General features: G+C 41.2%; 1 protein-coding gene across 2 annotated transcripts in view; it reads left to right on the top strand.

Annotated features, from left to right (window-relative positions):
• Nucleotides 1-21,867, top strand: part of CEMIP (cell migration inducing hyaluronidase 1) — a 118,236-nt gene that overhangs the window by 58,489 nt on the left and 37,880 nt on the right. Inside the window, exons 3-11 of one of the 2 annotated variants that reach the window (XM_083184161.1) lie at nucleotides 733-873; nucleotides 2,506-2,644; nucleotides 6,253-6,489; nucleotides 7,541-7,720; nucleotides 8,008-8,078; nucleotides 10,580-10,675; nucleotides 12,753-12,874; nucleotides 15,229-15,370; nucleotides 18,613-18,804. In XM_083184161.1, the coding sequence (XP_083040287.1) occupies nucleotides 733-873; nucleotides 2,506-2,644; nucleotides 6,253-6,489; nucleotides 7,541-7,720; nucleotides 8,008-8,078; nucleotides 10,580-10,675; nucleotides 12,753-12,874; nucleotides 15,229-15,370; nucleotides 18,613-18,804 (1,320 nt within the window). The remainder of the gene's footprint in view (nucleotides 1-732; nucleotides 874-2,505; nucleotides 2,645-6,252; nucleotides 6,490-7,540; nucleotides 7,721-8,007; nucleotides 8,079-10,579; nucleotides 10,676-12,752; nucleotides 12,875-15,228; nucleotides 15,371-18,612; nucleotides 18,805-21,867) is intronic. The other variant, XM_083184162.1, reaches the window with a different exon arrangement.

Below are 21,867 nucleotides of genomic sequence, written 5' to 3'. Positions count from 1 at the left end.
TACTCACTGACAATTGTACCATGAAGCACTCACACTTCTAAATGGCTAAAAATAAAATATGTGACAGTTGGAAATTGTTCATGGCTGCTCTTTCCTGCTATGGAAATTAAGTTTCGACCAATATGTTGTATTAGGTGTTAGATCGTTATTGGCTGTGTTTAAATATCTTCATTTTTCTGTTGGCCTTGGCCACAGAAACTCATTTCCATTTAGAAGATTGAAAAATACAGACATTTTGCAAATGGTCTTTTCTGGGGTTAGAGAAAAGCTGCAATACAATAAAAGTATACATGTGTCATTTCTGAGGCCTTTACCATTGATAAGGTCTAGTCACTGGCAAGTGGTAATGTCCATGTTCCTGACCTGAGAGATTGCTGTCTGGGAACCTTTAACCAACATAAAAAGAGACTATCCATTGCCTAATGGGACAACATTGCGGCTGAATTCCGACTCAGACATTGTAGACAGTACATTGCATAATCGCGTAGCTGCCTCTGTGACATTGTTTTGATTATGTTGGATATTTTATCGCCAGAAAGGAGCTGGTTATAATAAATAGACACCATAATCTCCTATTATAAATTCATAATTATTATGATTGTTTTTGTACCTCCACATGACAGATTTTTAGTTTCTTATGCGTACTTTATTACAGTGTGGCTCAGACCATAATGACTGCTACATAGCAAATATCACTATAATCGCTGTATTTATTTATTTTTGTTACGCAAGGAATTTGCCCGCATGAAGACCCCGAGTTAGAGCCTTGGAGCCCAGAGCACAATGAAGAAAATCGTGTGACCATTGACGTGAGCAGAAAGTTCCTCCTTACATCGTCTGTAACTGTACACTCCATACATATCACTAACGGGGGTAAGTCGGCCATTTCCCCTAATACTTGTATCGCAGGAACGCTTCCCAGCAGGCAGATATTTCAGCACAGAATGTGGCTTTATTCATTTATGTATTTATTTTGTTGATCAGCTGGACCAGAATCTTTGGCAGCTGGTAAATTCATAAGTTGATTCCCCAACTGCTGAGCCAAATCAGATTCAGCTGTACACGTACCGTAGGTTGAGCTGACTGATGGCTGCAGTTAACAAGGAGAGCGAACCATGCAATCAGGCAGAATCTAAATACTTTTCTCTGGTTGATCTGGGAAACAAACTCTGGCATCATAATCCACTTGTGTCATTTAACCTGTGCAAGTGTCCAGAGAAATACTGTAGGGAATCCGACTAAGGGCGATCTAATTACCAGTCACCTATTGAGACTATTTGGTGTAAGATTGTCCAACATCTGTTGTTGCTTTATTCAGTTTCACAAAATACGGTTTTGTTATATCATACTCAGCGGAACCACAACACATATTAATTCATATTAATATTTGGTGTGATTGTAATTAATAAGCAATTTTCGTACGCAAAGGAATAAATATAAACCAGGGACGATTTGGTAGGAAGAAGGCATGGGTGACTTAAGTCTTAGGGCCAGATGTATCAAGCTTCAAAAAGTGATAAAGTGGAGAGTGACAAACAACCAGCCAATCAGCTCCTGCCATTTTTCAAACTCAGCCTGCAACATGTCAGTTTTGGCTGCTTGTTTATTACTCTCCACTTTATCACTTTGAAGCTTGGTGCATCTTGCCCATAGTAAGGTTGAGTAGAATTGTAACTAGTACCTGTCTCCTACTGTACATAAAGGAGGAAGCTATGTTGTGGGGTGTAACATAATATCAAAGTTGGGCACAGTGGAACAATTTTTTCCACTGCGCCTGAACAAAATTCGTAAATAGTTCATGCACAGAGTATTTACTCACAAACTGAGTGACAGGTTATCAGTATTAGAGGAAAGTATTGGGTGGCTAGAACACAGATGTGTCAGGACTGTATTCTGGGGTTTGACAAAGTTAGCCAGTGAAAATTAATTCGCAGCTGGCGAGGCAACGGTGTCTTAGGAGAGACGCCCAGTCTAAGACTAAGTCTAAGACCTCTCCGAAGGTGCAACCAATGTTCCTGCTTTTGTTCCTGTATTTGCAGTTCTCCAAAAAGAGTGGCATGATTAAGATGCTGCTGGCATTTGGGGGCAGTGATGGGCACCGTTCCAGTTAATGGCTGTTTGTCTGACCCATTTCTGGGCATGTCAAAGCCAGTGGCTGCATCCTTGGCTGCAGCTTCGCTGGTTCCGGCATTGTGATTTCACTTGGCATCTTCAGTAACCGATGGTCACGCGAATAAACAAAAGCTGCATCTTTGGACGCAGCAGTGGAGGACGCATCTATTTACTAAAGATGACTCCTGTGGCTTTTGCATCATTTAGCACAGCAGCTGTGCTATAGCATGCACCTCTGAATCAGCCCATAAATACATACTGTGTTATCAGGATTAAACTATGCAGTCCCATTGTTTCTTATGGTAAAATAATGTAGGCTTCCAATCTAGTATCTAAAGATCAGGTGTCACACCGGAGGAGCTACTGTAAATGCATCCATGCCTTTTATTGCAGGAAAACTTGTCATTAAACCCAGCAATAAAGAAATCGTCCTTCGCACAAGACATATATTGATTGATAATGGAGCAGAGCTACACATAGGGAGCGAGGACTGTCCATTTCAGGGCCACCTTACCATCATCCTCTATGGAAGGTAAATATCTTAACCACTGTCTGGGAATATTGGAGCATTGCAGGCAGCTCATGGCAGGGGGGCAGTCCTGGTAAAACACAGATGACAGGCACCAGGACCGGCTCATGTGCAGTACCGACGTAGGTACTGCACATGCGCAATCCTCAGATTTAATGGGCTGTGACTCGGCAGCCCATAGAGCGGTGTCACAGAGCGAGGAACACCTCCCAATGGGACTGCCTTGGTGACTGGCAGGTCGGACTTCCAATAGTTAGTCACTGCCAGTCACAGTGAAGCCAGTGTAGTCTTAAGGTGCCCATACACGTTACAATTATTGTATACAATATTGTATACAATATCACATCTCATCGCATATCGGTTTTGCGATGAGATCAGATGAGATGAGGTCTAGTACAAAAAGTATGTGCTGTACATACTTTTTGTACTAGATCTTATCTCATCTGATCTCATCGCAAAACCGAGATTCGATGAGATGCGATATTGTATACAATATTGTATACAATAATTGTAACGTGTATGGGCACCTTTACAGATTGTTTATGGCGGAATTTACCTGCAGCCCATAGGTATATACCACCACTGATTGCAGGATAGATTCACTTGTAGCCACATTACCAGCCAGTGTAATATTTCTGGTTTGGTTAGACTCTTAAGTCTGCCATACATCTACAGATCGATTTTCAGATTGGGCTGGTTGGAACAAAAACCTGCTCATGGATGAGTGACAGTTTTTGGCAGTTTTCCAGCATTTCAAAGCAAATGGTCAACTGTCATTTACTCTCATCCATTACCAGGTTTTTGTTCCAACCAGCCCAATCTGACAATCGATCTGTAGATGTATGGCACACATTACACTGGATGCAGAAACAACAGATGGGGAGAGACAACCAAAGGAAAGGATAGCACATCAAACTGCATTATAGAAAAACACACCATAGTATGAGTCACAGAACACAATGTCATGTGAATCAATTGATATTATTATGCAATTTATAAGCACTAACCTTTAACATCTTGAAATGGGCATTAACAAATATAACGTAAGTGGGTTTGGGACCAAGAGAAATCTTGCCAAGAACCCATAACTAACTAATTCTATTTACAGCATTGCATGGCTTGTCAGAATTACACATGGAACAATATGTAATATTCAATAAATTACCATTACATAATTTTAAACCAATATGCTGCAACAATAGCAACTATGAATATTTTCCTATGTTTTTCAATAAATGAAGTTCCTACTTTTATACCGCTCCCCCTGCGTGTAGCTGGATAGAAGGCATTCTCTAACCCAGGGGTAGCCAACTCCAGGCCTCGAGAGCTACCAACAGTTCACATTTTCCAGCCCACCCTACAGGTGCACTCATTACTGACTGGTACATTTTAAACGATCCACAGGTGGAGCTGATTACTTCACTTGTGATTCTGAAAGGAGACCTGGAAAATGTTAACTGTTGGTAGCTCTTGAGGGCTGTAGTTGGCTAACCCTGCTCTAACCAGAATGCAGGACAGTGAGGCACTGCAAGTTATCTGTAGGGCTGCAATCATCATTTTATCTTAGGATTTTATGGGGCGCATTCATCAACACATTGTGTATGATAATTGATGTTCCAGCGAATCAGCTTCCAACTGTCATTTTTCAAACATGACATTTAGGAGCTTAACTCATGACAGGAGCTGATTGGCTGCCATTTGTACTAGTGTTTTTTTTTAACTCACTGATAAATGAGCCCCTTTATTTTAAAAATGAGTGTCAGAAGTTGGATAGGATAATAGGTTTACTGGAGTGGGGTATAAATTATTACTACCACATAGCAACCAAGTTCACGCAGTGTGTGTGTGTTTATGATATGTTTACAGCATAGATCAGGGTTGCCTACCCTCTGGAAATTGGGTCCCCCTCCCAGCCCCCTGGAAAGGGGGCAACCCTCCTGCATTTCCCCCCCTCACCCACGAATCCCCACCCAGCAGGGGGTTCCGCGGGTCAAATGATGCGATCGCGGAATTTTAGCCGGCATTGAAATACCGGCATTGCACAGTGGGGGGTGGGACTAAAATGATGCATACGCTCTAGACACACCCCCAATAGGGCAGCACGCCAGTGGCTCCGCCCTCAAACCGCCCCTTTCCCCTCCCAGTGATGCCCCCCCCCCTGCTTTAGAGAGTATAAAAGTTGGCAACTATGGCATAGATCAATCATGTCCATTTTTACTACTATTCAAATGAATAATTTTACCCATGATGTATATATACATTAGAACTGCAGATTCCAGAAACCTTTAAGGGGGTGGTTCCATGCTAAAAAGATCTTGGCCAAATCAGAACAGCATGCTATATCCTCCTTTCTGCTATGCTGCACAGCCAACCAGAAGATATAATGTATTATGCCATGCTGCTGAATGCAGCATAGCATTCTACATTGCGTCATCGCCCCCTTTATTGTCCCAAAGCCCTTCGGATCAGCCAGTTACACATTGTTCTGATGTGTAAATGGTCTAAGAACCAAACTCTGCCATTACAGCCCAAATGTTAAGGATATCTATGCTTGAGCACTAATGAGTGACTAATTAATACATCAGTCAATTTGATTCAACTGTCTGGACAAGTCCTTAAAACCTGAACTGTAATAATGGAATTTTGGAAACTCTCCTCTAAGGGGCTGGTTGGATGGTACTTTGGGGGAAATTTACTAAAGGAAATTTGTAAAAAAAATAAGTGTATTTGTATTCAGAAATACACTTATTTTTGACATTTGCTATCCCGAAAATACGGCAATTTGTAGTCGTATTGATGTGCTATCAATACGAATATGAATTGCCGTATTTTCGGGATAGTAAATTTCAAAAATAAGTGTATTTCTGAATACAAATACACCTATTTTTTACAAATTTCCTTTAGTAAATTTCCCCCTTTATCTTGGTCTGCTTTATCTCTCTCCAAAGCTTAGATCCCTGTGTCTGATGAGTGACTGCACTGGTTATATCACTTAGGTGATGGTAGTCCCACTTAAAACACTACATTACCTATAACATTTGGATTAGGGGCTGAATGTCATCTTCATTGTGAAGGCCCCCATACACCTAAAAGACATTGCACCCGATCATACAATCTCGAGGGATTGTAGGATGGATTTTATGCAGATTGTGTGCACACAATCGGGCAATGAGTGGTACCGCAGGTTGGAGGATTGGTCCTCTGATCAGACGTGCTGCACATCCAATCAGTTGGTATTGGGAGCCGGTTGCATGTGCTTTTAAGCATATGCAATCGATCGTACGATGGCTCATACAACCGGCATCATTTGAGTGGCAGTTATCAGGCAGTAAAGGTGCATACAATCGATTGTGAGATGGCTGTCATATGCAGCAGCTGGATTGTATGACGGATTGTATGACTGATTGTGAGTACATTGTGTGTCCAAAAACAACCACGGACTGTCGGGGAGTTGAAGGGAAAGTTGGACACAATCATAATTGTAAGCAGGTCTTTCTGATGTATGGCCACCTTCAGTGTTGCTTACATAGACTTTTGTATTTTTGAAGTTAGTTGATTAGGAAAGAGTTTAAATAATTTTGGCATACAGTATATATATGTTTTTCCTGTAGGTCAGATGATGCTGATCCTCCACATGATTACTTTGGCCGTAAATATATTGGAGTGGCAAGAGGTGGAACTCTTGAGATACATGGAGAGAAAAAGATGTCCTGGACCTTTCTGAACAAAACCTTACATCCCGGTGGCATGAGTGAGGGGGGATACTTCTTTGAGAAGAGTTGGGGACACCGTGGGATCATTGTTCATGCTATTAACCCCAAAACAGGAGAGGTGGTTCATGCAGACAGGTGAGCATTGGATCATGTGTCCTTACTTTCTCTACAACAATGGTAAAATTCATATGATATATAAAAATGTTACCTTATTGAATTGCAATTCGATGCTACAACAATGTAGGCTTAATTTACAAAATTACTGAGGTTCAGCGGAACAACTTCCTTGGAGTTGGTGGGTGCCTCAATTTCTTTGAAGGTACCTAAATCTTCACCACATTAATGTGCTGAGAAGCAGAACTTAGAGAGTAGGTGCACCCTGGTTGCAATCAGGGTCAAAGTCCCAGGACACACTCAGTAGACCATTTTACATCAAGCCAGAACTCAGCTTGAAACCGGCCAAGAGATCTTGCCGGTGCCATAGGTTGCTGACCCCTGCTCTAATCATTTCAAAAATGGACACCAACCACAAGGGTATCCATGTTTTCTTTGCCTGAAATAATGCTCTCCAATTCATGGCACATTCATATATTGAAGCTATAAGAAGCATGAAATACACATACTATACAAGATGGAGTTACTAAGGTATATATTTTATGTCAGGTTGGTGGATCCATGTTATTTTATCATCTCTTCTATCAGTATTTTTTTTTTAACATGATTGGGATTTTTAAGCAGCATATCACCTGGCAGGCATAAAGTGTATATCTGTAGAAAGCATCCCCAGTATATGACTTTGAGCAACTAATGTGCTTTACTCTACATACTAAGGGGGATATTCAATCTCCCACCGCCATTCCAGATGGGAGAAATGGCAGCGGGGCCCCATTCAATGCTGTCTTCCCCGACGGACGTGAATTGATGAGCTCCCGGCCGCAGCTCGCCAATTTCTGGCCGCTTCTCATGGCCATGCCCCCTTCTCGGCGCTCGGCAAGGCTGGACATTGAATCCCACCTGCAAATTCCCTGTTGAGTCAGCCGACAACGGGACAGGGTCACGGCTTTCGGGCCAGCCCAACAGTCGTGACCCTACATTGAATACCCCCGAATGATGATTTTTTTTCTATAACTTTTGGTAATTAATTTTATATACAATGTAACATACTTTGTATTGTATTTACTGACAGGTTTGATACATATAAATCTAAAGTTGAGAGCTCCAGGCTGGCCAACTATATTAAGTCAGTCAGAGATGGGACAATATTGTCAGTGGCTGTAAATGATGAAGGATCCAGACACTTGGATGATGCTGCAAAGAAGGTGATGACCAAACTTGGGAGCAGACACTTCCTGCACCTGGGATTCAGGTCAGTACTTCCTGTTTATTTGCTGTAAATTACTCTGATAATCTGGAAAAACACTTCCACAACTTAATACTAAAGAGTATGTTTTATTCTGTGTAATTATACATTTATTATAGCTCTTTTTCCTTTTTTTATCATGCTAATGCCTCTTTAAGTTGTAGCATTATACTGCATCTAGTACACAGCCTTTCTGTCAGTGCTGCATAAGTCTGCTCAGTCTTGCTGGTACAAAGCCTCAGTATGTGAACGGTCCCTGGTTCTAAATACAGGTTGTTCTGTTTTTTTTTTAGACACCCCTGGAGTTTTATCACTGTGAAAGGTGATCCATCCAGCTCTGTGGAAGACCACGTGGATTACCAAGGTACAGCCAAACACCCACTGAGTGACAGTAATTGCTTTATGTCATTCTGATCATTACAACTGTGCAAAAAGAGCAATTCGAGATTACTACTCAAACGTTACGGTAAAGTGCACATGATGACTTTTGCTTTTTGCGTGCACATAACGCTAGTGCCACGTGGATGCTTTGTGTATTGCTTGTTAGCTCCAGGAATGTTGTGTTTACATGAACTATTTGCTTGTACAGTACATAACAGACAGCACAAACACTGAGGTCTTGTCATATGAAGGTTATTATTTATAGAGCTAAACAGCGCTAACTTGCCAGAGAGTCAGCTGAGATCAGTGCGGAGTCAGACAAAGCCGCTGTGGCACTTACCACAGAGAGAAATCTACAATGTTTATAGGGGTTTCCAATTGAAGATAATACATATGAAGGGGTTGGGATCGTTTGGTCGAATGCATTATGGTCGAATGTCATTACATCGAATCCATTAGGTCGAATTGCTAAAAGGTCGACATGATTCTAGGTCGACATGGGAAAAGGTCGAAATGATTCTAGGTCGAAAGGTCATTAGTTCGACAGGTCATTAGGTCGACAAGGTCATTAGTTCGACATTGTCTAGGTCGACATTCACAAAGTCGACATGGGGTTTTTCACTGTTTTTTTACCTGAATGTCAACACAGTCGACATGGACACAGTTTAAAGTGCACTGCATCCCCTCGCATCGCTCGCTGCGCTCGCAATGCGTCGGGCACGGTGCCTCGCTACGCTCGGCACACTATTTTATTCTCCCACCACGCCCTAGTGGATGGTAGGGCATGAAATACCGCCTGTCAGCACATGTCGGCTCAAAAAACAGTGAAAAACCCCATGTCGACTTTGTGAATGTCGACCTAGACAATGTCGAACTAATGACCTTGTCGACCTAATGACCTGTCGAACTAATGACCTTTCGACCTAGAATCATTTCGACCTTTTCCCATGTCGACCTAGAATCATGTCGACCTTTTAGCAATTCGACCTAATGGATTAGATGTAATGACATTCGACCATAATGCATTCGACCAAATGACCGCATCCCATATGAAGATATAATCCCAGTACTTTCTATTCAATCGCAGATTTAATCAGGAACGAAACTGGATTGAATAGAAAGTACAGTGTGTAACCTCCTTAGAACTGTGGCAGTGCATGCTGGGATGTGTAGTTTAACAGCTGCTGAGTCACAGTTTAGCCAGTAGGGATGGCCATCGTTGCCTTTGCCATTGATGGTTGCCATCGATGGCAATTCTGCAACTGGCCATCGATAGTGCTTAACTAAGCAATGGATGACCATCGATATTTTTACATATCGATGGTCATCCATTGTATATAATTGGCATGTGGGCCAATCAAAACACTGGGGGCGGGGCTTCACGGGTGTCAGGGGCGGAACTATGCGCCTTGTCCTTTTGCTATTCCATCGATGGAGGGAAACCATTTGGTTCTCCCCCATCGATGGCAAAAGTATTTGACATCGGACATGAACCATCGATGATTTCGAATAATCGATGGTCGATGGCCATCCCTATTAGCCAGGCAAGGTGTTGTGTGCACCCCACCTCAGAAAGCTATAGACAACTGTAATATAGGATTACAGTTTTACAGATGTCAGCAGCAGAACCATTTCCCTCGATAATTCACAATGATCAACTAATACATAGACATCAACACTGTAAAATAAATTCCATGGTCTTTGCTGATTTGTTTTTATTATTTAATAAATATTAATTTGTAAAGCTAAAAAGATAAAAACAGGCCATTAGCACTCACATTTACAGTACAACATAAAATACATTGCACGGGACAGTTCATCAATGTTAGAAAGATGGGGCATTTCCAGGGATAAATTCTTCTTAACCCTTTGTAGATATTGCTGCTAAACGGCTACACCTACCTCAGGATTTTTTTTTATGTCATCTCGCTGTAAATCTGTTGAAATTCAGATGTTGTGGCCGTTTGGCAACATCAGACCGATCATTACCATCTGGTGGTGAAACTGGAGTACTGCAGCAATGAGGAAAAATATTTTCTTTTAAAATATGAAGGCAATGTGACCAATAAAGGGTTAAATCTGGGACAATCCATGGAAATCAAGGATATATATATATATTTTTTTTTAAAGCCTGATGTCCCTGTTTAAGGATTATCACATGTTAGTAAATGATGCTATATCTTCTCGTTTTCTTGTTTAATGGGTTAACAATTAACATAACATCCCAACGTCATGTTAGATAGAGACTTCTGTCTTTGCAAGAGCACTAGTTTACAATAACCACATCCTATATATAATTGTTGTGTCTTCTGTTCCTCGCAGAAATCCTGCTACATAAATAGAAATAATGACACATGGCACAGAGAAATATGACATTTTAGGCTAGGCTTTTCCTCTCCCAGCAGAGATGTATATGAGTTCACCCGTTACCTGCTGCCGTCTGTGTACTTAGCCAGCTTCCTGAGCTATTTATATGTTTGACAGGAAACAGAGGGTCCGCAGTGGCTCGAGTACATAAACTTTTCCAAGCCGAAAATGGAGAACACTTCAACGTGTCTTTGGGCAGTGAGTGGGTTCAGGGTAAGTGACAGCAAGCCATTTTCAATATGTCACAGAGTGTTTGAAAACAGCATTGGGTTTCCCTGCAGCCACATAAAGAAGTATTGATAACAATCTGATTTATTTTTCTGTCTTACAAATCCGTTGCCTGTTTGCCGTATGTTTGAAGATACTGAAACCGCAATTTTTATATAAACTTCCCCTATTTGCTTTCCTTCATGGAACATTTGTTCATGACTGTTGAGGTTAGTGCTGTCTTGTATGGAACAGATGGGCCATTTATTTAGGAACCTGTGGGTATCTCTGCAGAAACCCTGCGCAGTTATGTAGTTCAGTCAGTCAGGACTGGACATGAAAAATGCATGAGCTTCCAGTTGTCAGATACAGACATCCCTTTAGCTCACAGTGTTTGCTGATCTTGGCTGAGCGAGGTCTCTGGTTTTGGCCTTAAATGGACGACAACAGCAAATGTACTGTCCTAATTGAATTTTGCAGCACTTTATTGCACAACCTGAAAATGTCACTTGCTATTTTTGTTTAAAATACTCTGTTTTCTTTGGCACCTGGATTTATTTTCTAAATGATGACTCTACACAAGAGACTGAACATTAATCTGGATAATGAGAAGGCTTAACTTAATCCATCTCCTTATATCTACGCTACTGATTCTGTAACTGCTAGCATGTGACATAATACACCTGGCAAGTCCCTATAGATAACAATGCATAGGCTGCACCGGCAGATGCAAAACAGTTTGCTCACCTGATATGCACTTTCCACTACCTCATAAAATTCCTGCTCTTAAATCCACTACCAGACATACATATCAAAAACATGTGACCGAGCTACTAAGGTATATTTATTGAACATGAGACCCTGTGTATTAGTGAAGTACAAATAAAACTTGGTGCCCATATTGGGAGCGATTTGCTCCGTGCGTTTTGAACTAGATCGCATCACATCTAATTCAGAACGCATGCAATGTGCTACAGCAGCATGCATTTTGTATTCGATGCAATCTAGTACAAAAAGTAAGTGCAGGACAAACTTTTTGTTCTATGCAATGTGATGTGCGCAGGAGTGCGTACTGCATTGCACGGGCAAAACGCACTGTGTATGGGCACCATAAGGCAACTCTCTAGTTAGTGTTAGTAAGTTTAATTTATATAGCGCACTTAGAACTAAATGTCCCGTCATAACTGTTGCATATCTCTTTAAAGGCATTTTAAAGAGACATGTAACGGTTGAGAAGAGAAGCGCCGTGTTTAGGGGCAGATTATCGATGCGGATGAGATTACAGCTCCAGGCCTCCACATAAAAATAGTCCCATCTTTAATCCTGCATGATGATGATAACCAGCCACTAGTTGGCCACAATCATATTTCAGTTTTCTATAAATTACCAACCAATCAGCTCCTAACTATAATTTTTCAAACACAGCCTGTAAGCCTACAAGAGAAATAGGGTCACCCAGCATTTATTCAGTGGATCAAAATGCATAGTAGACAATTGGCCTAATTCAGAGCTTGATTTTTGGGCATTCTTTAAATTGCAAAGGTCCATTATAATGTTTTGATGGTTATTAATAATAATAATAATAATATAATAATAATAATAATAAAAACAACAACGCATATTTGAAAACTGCCCCAGATTTCAAATCTGGGGTACTGTCTGGAAATTAAATATAAAGGTCTTCTTTTACCAAGAAAAGGCGGGTTATCAATAATAGTGATTGCTACAGAAGTTTATCCTGTGACCAGGGCCAAAATGGGTATTGTTGAAATTCCTAGCAATTGGCTGGGGACTAGGACAAAACCTACAAGGGGTGCTGTTATGCTTTGGAAAACAGACTGTACAGTTTTGGTTCTGCTGGCAGGTCCTGTAGATCTTCTTGTGGTGGAATTCTAGCAAGTGTATGAGTCTTCCAGCCGTTTCTCTTTTCCACAAGACGCCGGTCTGCAATTCAGTGTTCTCTTCTCACTGCTCATTAATCTGTTATTCTGTCATGTGTTTTAGATATCTGTTTTATTACTTGCAAATAGATATATTAATCTGGAAAGCGTGTCATGTGTCTTTTGCACTGTCTATATTCCAGATGTAGAGTGGACGCAGTGGTTTGACAAGTACGAAAGCAACCGGTTCAGGGAGTGGGAAAAGCTATCTGAATTCAGGGCCACGTATCCTGGCAAAATCTGCACACATCCAGTTGACCTCCAGGTACATGACAACTATGAGTTAATCTACAGAATTTATAGAATTCAATGTTAGTTATCATAGTTCTCAATAGTGTTTTGCTGTTTTCATGGAATACCCATAACATTTTAGGGGGTTTAATAAATCTTGGTGAGAAATGAAGTGGACAGAGTTAAAGTACTGTGGACCTGCTTCATATTAATAATAATAATAATAATAATAATAATAATAATATATATTTTATATAGCGCTCTTTCTCCAACAAGGCTGTGTTTTTGCTTTTCAAAAACAAGGCAATGCAAGTTACAGCAACAGACATTAAAACACACGGACATTAAAAAAATAAGCGTAAAGAGCACAATGTAGGGTTTGTATAGGCATTCTGGCCCTTTTTCTAGTTCACTTGCAAAGTCAAATTTCTTCTCAAATGGACAAAACCATGTGCACTGCAGGTGGGGTAGATGTAACTTGTGCAGAGAGCATTAGATTTGGGTGGGGTTTTACTTCAAAGTGAGATCTATATTGCAGTGTAAAAATAAAGCAGTCAGTATTTTCCCTGCACAGAAACAAAATAACTCACCCAAATCTAACTCTCTCTGCACATGTTACATCTGCCCCACCTGCAGTGCACATAGTTTTGTCCATTTGAGAAGGAATTTGCCTTTGCGAGTGAACCAGAATAAGTGCCTTTGTGTAATATCTTCCACAGGTTGTAACCCTCCCCCAAAACAAGGTACTAGGTGAGATAGCCAACTTGATCACACTTGGCTACCTGGCCTGGGTGGAATTGCCCATTCCTAGAAGAGATGACTCAAAATGTGGTGATTCCAGTATCCTAACACTCAGAGTAGGGTTCCAACAAATGGCCAGGTCTATGTATTTTTCAACCCATCCACAAGCTTACCAGATGAGGCAGCCTTGTTAGGTAACACTGTAGGAGATGAGCTATACAAGGGCCCAAGGCTTATATGGGAAATCTGAGTACTTGTGTAGAAGTATTATATACTACGTGAAGCATATACTGCCCATGGAAGAACCATCCAAGGCAACCATCTGTCATTAATAATGCCAGTAGGCACTTAGAAATGTGAATAACAATGCATTTAAACTCCCTTCTAAAAGCTGTCTTATGTGACCACTTTGGGTTTTATGACCTGGGAGTCCCTGTGCACATGGACCTGGCGGATACTGTGAAAAGAAGCCCAATGGCTTCTATTATGTAATGCCATCTACTGGTTCCAGGATCCGGAAAGTTTTTCTTTCCGGAGCATGGTACGCATGGGCAATGCAGCCAAACTCCAACACTGGTAGTTTTCATCATTTGGGCCTCATTTTCATTTTAGAACACGTTAGTACTTACTGTGCTGAACTTATTATTATACTGGCCTTATTATTATACTGACATAGCTCTGGCTAAAACACCCATTTTCCCCAGAGAAATGATTTATCTCTGTATAATAAATAAGCCTGTAAGTGAGATGGGGAGCAGTCGCCAGCTGCCCACAGCAGTTCTACATGCACTAATACTGAAGAACATTCACTGTCAGAAGTCATTAGTGTTTGGGATGTTAAGAGTTAACATGTCTGTAATTTTAGAATGTTATTTTAGAGAGTGGAAGAACAGACCCATGATGGGTGGGTACTTTGTGCCCTGTCTGACAGTCAATAAAACAACAGGTTTCCCACCCAGGAACATCTCATTACTAGACATAAATAAGACCACATGCTGCATATCCAATTCCATTCCTTTCTGTAGACACAGTAGGCATCTAAGCTGTAGTTGTGTTGGAGTGACTGTGAGTTTGTTATCAGTGTCAGTATGCCATGTCTCCAGACAGCCCTGCAGAGGGAGCCGGAGACACTACAGTCACATGACATCTCCATAGGCAGGGAAGTCTGCGGAATGCCATCAATCCACCTCACAGAGAGAGGATATTTAGATGCTGTTTGGTTTAATAACAGGGAAAATAAATCCCAGATTATGTAATAAAATACCAAACAAAGGTCATATTATAAGAAAAACACAGTACAGAAAAGTGTAGTTAGTATTCACAAAACATTATAGACTGTATTAATAAAATCAATAAAAAGCAGCATTTGTTTACGCCTAGAGATAAACATTGCATGAACGCAGTCTGGAGACAAATTCCCACATAAGGCTATATATATTAATGTATTATAGCTACATATTTGATGCAGATTCCCACGTCCCTGAAGATTAGGCATGGCCACTGCCTTGCTTGCAGTCTTACCCTTGGTGTTAGAGAGTTGGTGTTTTGTACCTCACTAGTATTGTTGGGACCATTGTCATTTATTTAGGATTCTATGTTGGTTTGTGTTTCACAGTTGACATCCGTAACATGTTCTGCCTTCTCTAGGTTACTACAGTTAATGGAACTAATATACCAACACAAGTCTTCTACAAAGGGGGCCACGATTACAGGTTTAAATGTCATCAGAATGACCAGATCCATGCAAGATGCCCGAACTACAAAGTCCGCTTCCTATGTGGAAAGCCAGGTATGTTAATGCACCTAATGAAACTAAAATTCAATTGCGTTATCAACCTTATTGATTCATTAATTAATAGGCCTCATTTAGAATTAGGGGTAACTGGGGCTAGAAGGTGCACTTTTTCACCTTGGGAAAACCATATTGCTTTGCAGTGAGGGCATATGCGGACATGTTTACAGCGGAAAAGGGGACATAATCCCCAATGTGCTGCTGTAAAAAATAAAACAATATTTAGAGTGTGGTGTCCATAAAAAAAAAGAGCCATCTCTAGATTCCTAGCTTTGAGCAGGGCCTTCCTACCTTTACATCTGTCTACTATTACTCAATCACTGTTGTTTCAAATTGGAAACCATAAGGATTTAGGGGCCGATTTATCACCATCCCCATTCTGAGGATGCAATGTAATAATTGACTTCATCGCATGGAGGTATCGATTATTGCATGCAGGGACAGAGCAGTGATAAAGTCATGTCCCTGCAATGGATCTCCGCAGCACTACTTACCAACCCCCGGGGTTCGGCTCATGCAGTGCTCCCGGTCTTCGGGCTTCCTTCTTCTGTGACCTCCAGTGCTGTAAAGTGAGCTGCCACTTTGCAGCATCAGTTTACTATACAGGGGGTCACGGAGCAGCACAAAGCCCGGAACCGTAGGGAGGTATGCTTTTTTTTCTTACACAGAGCTCATCACACTGGCCGTGTCCCTGTACTGCGGTCTTTGCCTAGGGCAGGGGTTCCCAATCTTTTTCGAATCACGGCACCCTAGAGTATCAGAATTTTTCCGTGGCACCCGTAGGCCCAAAAAAATATATATAAAATGAAGTAGATTGGGATTATATGTGATTGTTAGCTTCAGTTATGTGTTAAATGGCAGAATTTGCTTCTGATTGTACACACATTTTATGATTGGCAGCCACCAGCACTGGTTTTGTCCATAAGTAATTGTTCATAAATAATTTGAATTGGTCCTGGACCACCAACCCGTGGCACCCCTGCAATTGTCTTGAGGCACCCCAGGGAGCCGCGGCACACAGTTTGGGAACCACTGGCCTAGGGGCAGAGAAAGCTGGACAGGAGCCCCCAATTTACATCAAAGCCCTGTGACAAAGCCAGCTAAGCTGGTGTTATGATCACAGGGCTCCATGCGATTTTTTTCCATTTTTTTTCCAGTAAATTCAGCCAGATACCATTTACCACTATAAATATGGGAAATGCAATCTGCTTACAAAAATATGTGAATGAAAGGGTTTTAGAGCGGGTTTTTCATGAAAACTGCTCCAAAAGCCCTTTAGTTTATTCAGGTGAAATGAAAATAATGCGAAAAGGGCTTGAAAACACTATTAACAATAACATTAGTAAATGGCTTCTTGGAGAGAGATAAAGTGGACGGAGAAAAAAGTATCAGTCAATCAACTCCTCACTGCCATGTTACAGGCTATGTTTGAGAAAATGACAAGTTGGGGCTGATTTGCTGGTACATTATCTCAATTCATTATCTTGATCCACTTTATTTCTTTCCAGATGATCACACTTCTCAAGTTCAACTATTACAAAAACACTTCCTATTTTTATCTGGCCCTGAGAACTTTTCTAATGTATATTTCAATTAAGCACACAATAATCACAAAAGCTGTAACTAGGGTGGTGCGCACTGTGCCTAGCACACAGCGTTGTGTTCACTTATAACTTCCTTCCTCTTTAAAGCCCATCATTTCCTGACCACACCTGTTTCCTCCCCCGCTAATACCTGTACAACATTCATGAACTTAACTTGAGAGCTCTTTGTTATTCAGTCCTTTATTAGATTTACATTTTTTTGACACAACCAGGATTCAAACCCATAAGTCTGTGGCATTGCAGTCAGACACTCTATTCATTGAGCTACTGTATCTGACCCTTCATGGAAAACTAGAGAATTCTGATTACTGGAAATCCACCTTGTACTTTGTGCAAAAAATAATCAGATTTGAATCTGAGCAGATCTAGTCCACCCCCGCCCCTCCCGCCCCGCAATGAACGGCACGGCGAGTGTGTACCGCTGCTGGGTTCTGCAAATACACACTTGCTCATGCGCAGACCCCAAAACATCAGAGTGGAGACAAATTCTGAGTGTGCTGAATTAAGCGAATAGCTTCATACAACGATTAGGATGTTTGACTGGAATTCAACAGGTTATGAGTTTGAATCCTGGGTATGGCAGTATATTAAAATGTGTCATTTTTATAAATGTATAAAAGAAGATTTGTGTTCAAAATACATTTTCACGCATCAGGCTTTCTTTGTGGTCAGTTTGGTGGTCATGTGCCTTATGTCCCTAGTTGAAAAATAGGTTGCTCCTTAAAATACACAAATGTATCTAATGTGCAGTAAACATACTACTTTTTCTCTCTGTGGCCCTTGCAATATATACCACACCCATCACCCACACTTCTCTGGTCAAGGTCATATGGGGCCTAGTGATTTGGAAGAAGGTTTGGATATTCTTCTATCACTACTTTCTGATCCAGACATCCTTACCATAACCTGTATCTTATAGGAAAGTATAGGGTATAATGAACGTATGATGTTTATCAGTTGTGCTATTACAGAAATCTTACAAAGATAGTGGAGCCAAAATGAGTTAAACATTTAATCTATTTTGGAAAATATTTCTCATTGAATTTGGCACTCACACACAATTGTCATCTGCATCATCTTTACCACATGTCTGAAGTAAAATCATATTTTTTTCTTAACAAAATTAATATGTTTGGAGTGTTACAATATCCCGCATGGAATTTAGTGGCCGCTTCACCATTCAAGATGATTATTTTATTCTATTTTTTTTTAAATGTAAAAAATAAGGAACTTACTCTTTTTTTTTGTCATGTATGCATAACAAAAAGATATTCTTATTAGAATTAAGCTCCGTGCGTGGAGACTCTGTGCCAGACAGGGTCTGTTTGAGGGATCACTTTGTGACTGGTGGTGTCTCGATGGTGAAGCAATCAGATCCAAGTGCGCGTTTCAGAATTTTTTTGAATCTATACAAAGTGGGCATCCGAAGGCTTATGAAGTGTGTCACACAGGGAATGCTTAAATTATCATCTGCATATTAATTCATTGACAATCTATGAGAAATCACAGCTATGAGCTGCACACATCTCTGAATCAGGCTCCCTGTGTATATGTGTGTGCATGCGTGTGTTTGTAAGTATATATGTGATAGTTGGACAATATGCCTAGTCATGGTATTCTGTTCATGTTTTATAGCGAGGCCCAGACTGACAGTGAATGTAGACACCAATGTGAACAGCACCATCCTGCATCTGGCTGACAATGCCCGTTCCTGGAGAGCTGGAGATACCCTTGTGGTGGCCAGTACAGACTACTCCATGTATCAGGCAGAAGAATTCAAAGTTCTGCCGTGCAGGGCCTGCGCTCCCAATCAGATCAAAGTGGAAGGTAAATAACATTGAGCTTTGTTTGTTATAGCATTGCTCATAGGTGTAAACCTGCACTAAAACTGTACGAAGAAATATATATATATATATATATATATATATATATATATATACAATATGGTTATGGGAAGGGGTAAGCTGGTCCCCATGGGCACAGGGGAAATCCCTAATGGGCCACACACCCTCCTCTTGGGATCAGCTTCCGGTCTGTGCACTTGAATTATACATATGTTACTATACTGCAAACAACTGTCTTGTATTGTCTACAGTGCATTGCTGTTTTAAAACATTACCATGCATGTCCTAGCAGTAGTTACTATATTTATATATTTATTAAAAGGCTCATACCCATAGGTGTACCCATGGTGGGTGCATGGTGTGCCCAGGCACACCCTAATGTCCGGCACCCTCCTCATAATCACCTGCTTCAGTGGTTGTGAGTACTGGCATCACCCCCCATATTCCATGCCACTCGGTCAGGACTGCATTACTTGCTGGTCCCCATTTTCTGTGTTGTGGTGAGGGGGAATTTCAGCTACTAGTGTGTGTGTGAGTACTGCAGGACAGGCAGACTGCTGTGGGAGGTGAGAGGGGCAGAGGTGGCGGCCCCCGCTATGTGCCTGTGTGGAGGAGGGGGGTTTGAGGGGGATCTTGTATGTCTGTGTGGAGAAGGGAGGGGAGGTGTCAGATCCCGATTGTGTGTGTGTGTGTGTGTGTGTGTGTGTGTGTGTGTGTGAAATGGGGGTAGGGGTATTGGATCCTGGCTGGTGGGTGTGGAGCTGTGCTGGGGTGTGGGGGCTCTCCCTGGCCTCAGCTACACTGAAGGGAGGTATCTCTCTGACCATTGTTATATATTATGTTATGAAGTCGGGGATCAAGGGTAAGGGTGGGGGGTCGAATAAGGGGACTCTAGAGATTCAGCTTGCCAAGCCCCAAGATTTCTTTTGCCAGCCCTGGGGCTTCTCTGTCTCTCTCTGTCGCATCTCAATGACTCAATAGCCACTAAAGACTGTGGCTGACTAGTCATTGAGATGCTGTAGACTAGACGAATGACATTTTGGAGAGTGTGCATGTTTGTTTGTTTTTTGGATGGGTATCGGAGCAAGCTGAATGCCATTTATTGAGAGTGCCAGATTTGGACTTTTGGATATATCTAATATTTAGCCAAGCCTCAGTGTTGTCTGGCCACACCCCCTTTGGAGGATTGCCACACCTCTAAATATGGGCGCTTATCACCACATTCCTTCGCATTAGTCGTTCATGCTCCAGTCCGGCACTGGATTGAGGTTATCAAAATAAAGCCGCCATGTAGATGTGCCAATTGAAGATAAAAATATTGGGGCACTGGTTTGGGCATTGCAAAGTGGCAAAGTTACCATGTAAAGTCTAATGGCCCATACACACTAGAAGATTATCTTTCCAATCTGGCTGGTTGGAATGAAAATCTGAAATTTTTGGGGAGCAAATGAAAATTTACCATTTGCTCCTAAACATGGAAAACAGACACAAATTGGTCCTACAGACAAATAGGTCATACACACTAGAACAGGGGTCCTCAAACTATTTTGCTCTGGGACCCCATCAGACAATAAAAATAATTACGGGACCCCAGAAAGTTACTGCAGAAGATCACATAACACGTGTAGTCATCAGAGAGCACCTGCATGGCAGCATTGTAGAGGCATAACATGATGGGAAGGGTCTAAAATAAACAATTCAACAGATTTTTGAATAGTTGCAACCCCATACTTAGAAGGTCGGGACCCACTTGGGGGTCAGGACCCACAGTTTGAGAACTGCTGCACTAGAAGATATGAAAGACAAAAGATATTGGTGAATCATTTCTCTTGAGCTGATCATGAAAGATATTGTGCATCCACACTGGCATGAGTAATATTGGCAGATTGACCTGCATGCCCAGAAGATGTCAATATCATTAACAATGAGCGGGGGGGGGCACACTAGAAGATATTATCATCAATATCGTTCTGAAGCCCCTTTAAGAACGAGATTGATGCCAATATTTTCTAGTGTGTATGGGCCATTATACAGATGATTGCGTTTGTCCATTTTGCATTGTTTGGGAGCAAATGGTTGATTGTAATTTGTTCCCAGAAGTTTCCAGATTTTCATTCCAACCAGAAAGATTGGAAAGATAATCTTCTAGTTTATATGGGCCTTAAGGGAGAAGCTTGTGTGAGCAATGTAAACATCTGGTCTTTAGCTACAGGTATCAAAATATAGGTCTTACTACGTAGATATGCCAGTCGCAGAGTAAAATGACATTGGGGCAATGGTTCTGGCATTGAAGAGCTGCACAGTTGCCATGTTATGTCTATGTGAGATGCATATGCAAGCAATATAAACATATATATACAACTACAGTATACCATATTCGCCTTCATTGACATTTTATGCAGAGGTGACATTATTGAAACAACATCCGACACTAACATTTTGCAGGCCTCCTTCTGTGAGATCACTCGCTGTTCCCCAAACTGCGGCATGATTGACATTCCATTTAGGGTCCAAAATGCAGCTAAAGCACCCATCTCTGAATCAGGCCCTTAGTTGGGGAACTAGCATTTCCTATGATACATTCTCTGACATACAGAACTGAGTGGATGGTGATTGCTTACAGTGAGCTCTTTGGTGCCTGCAATGAGCTTAACTTGCCATCAGACTTACTAGGTAAAATAAAATACATAAATGTGGTATAAATTACTTTAACAAATTATTTTTTTCTGAGCACTTTAATATACACAATTGCCCAATAAAGCGACTGGTTCAATTATAGCTTAATTTAAGTTAATGGTTTGAAATTGTGTATAGCACACAGATACTAAAGCGAAAGCTTCCGATCTACAGCATCTCCAGTATATTTCCTCAGCAGGTTCCTCAGCTGTCTCCCAGAAATCCCAGAGTCTCGGCGCACATTGTATAATAGGAACTAAACAGATGTATTATCATATATCAGCTTGCAACTCCCTCTAGGCAATCACCTGGCATTTATTATTCAAGTATATAAAAGAGATTGCGTCATAAATTCTAACCACCTCCATCC

The sequence above is a fragment of the Crinia signifera genome, chromosome 4, assembly GCF_055691185.1.
Source record: "Crinia signifera chromosome 4, ASM5569118v1, whole genome shotgun sequence".
Classification (NCBI taxonomy): domain Eukaryota; kingdom Metazoa; phylum Chordata; class Amphibia; order Anura; family Myobatrachidae; genus Crinia; species Crinia signifera.
This window is presented reverse-complemented; position numbering and strand designations above follow the sequence as displayed.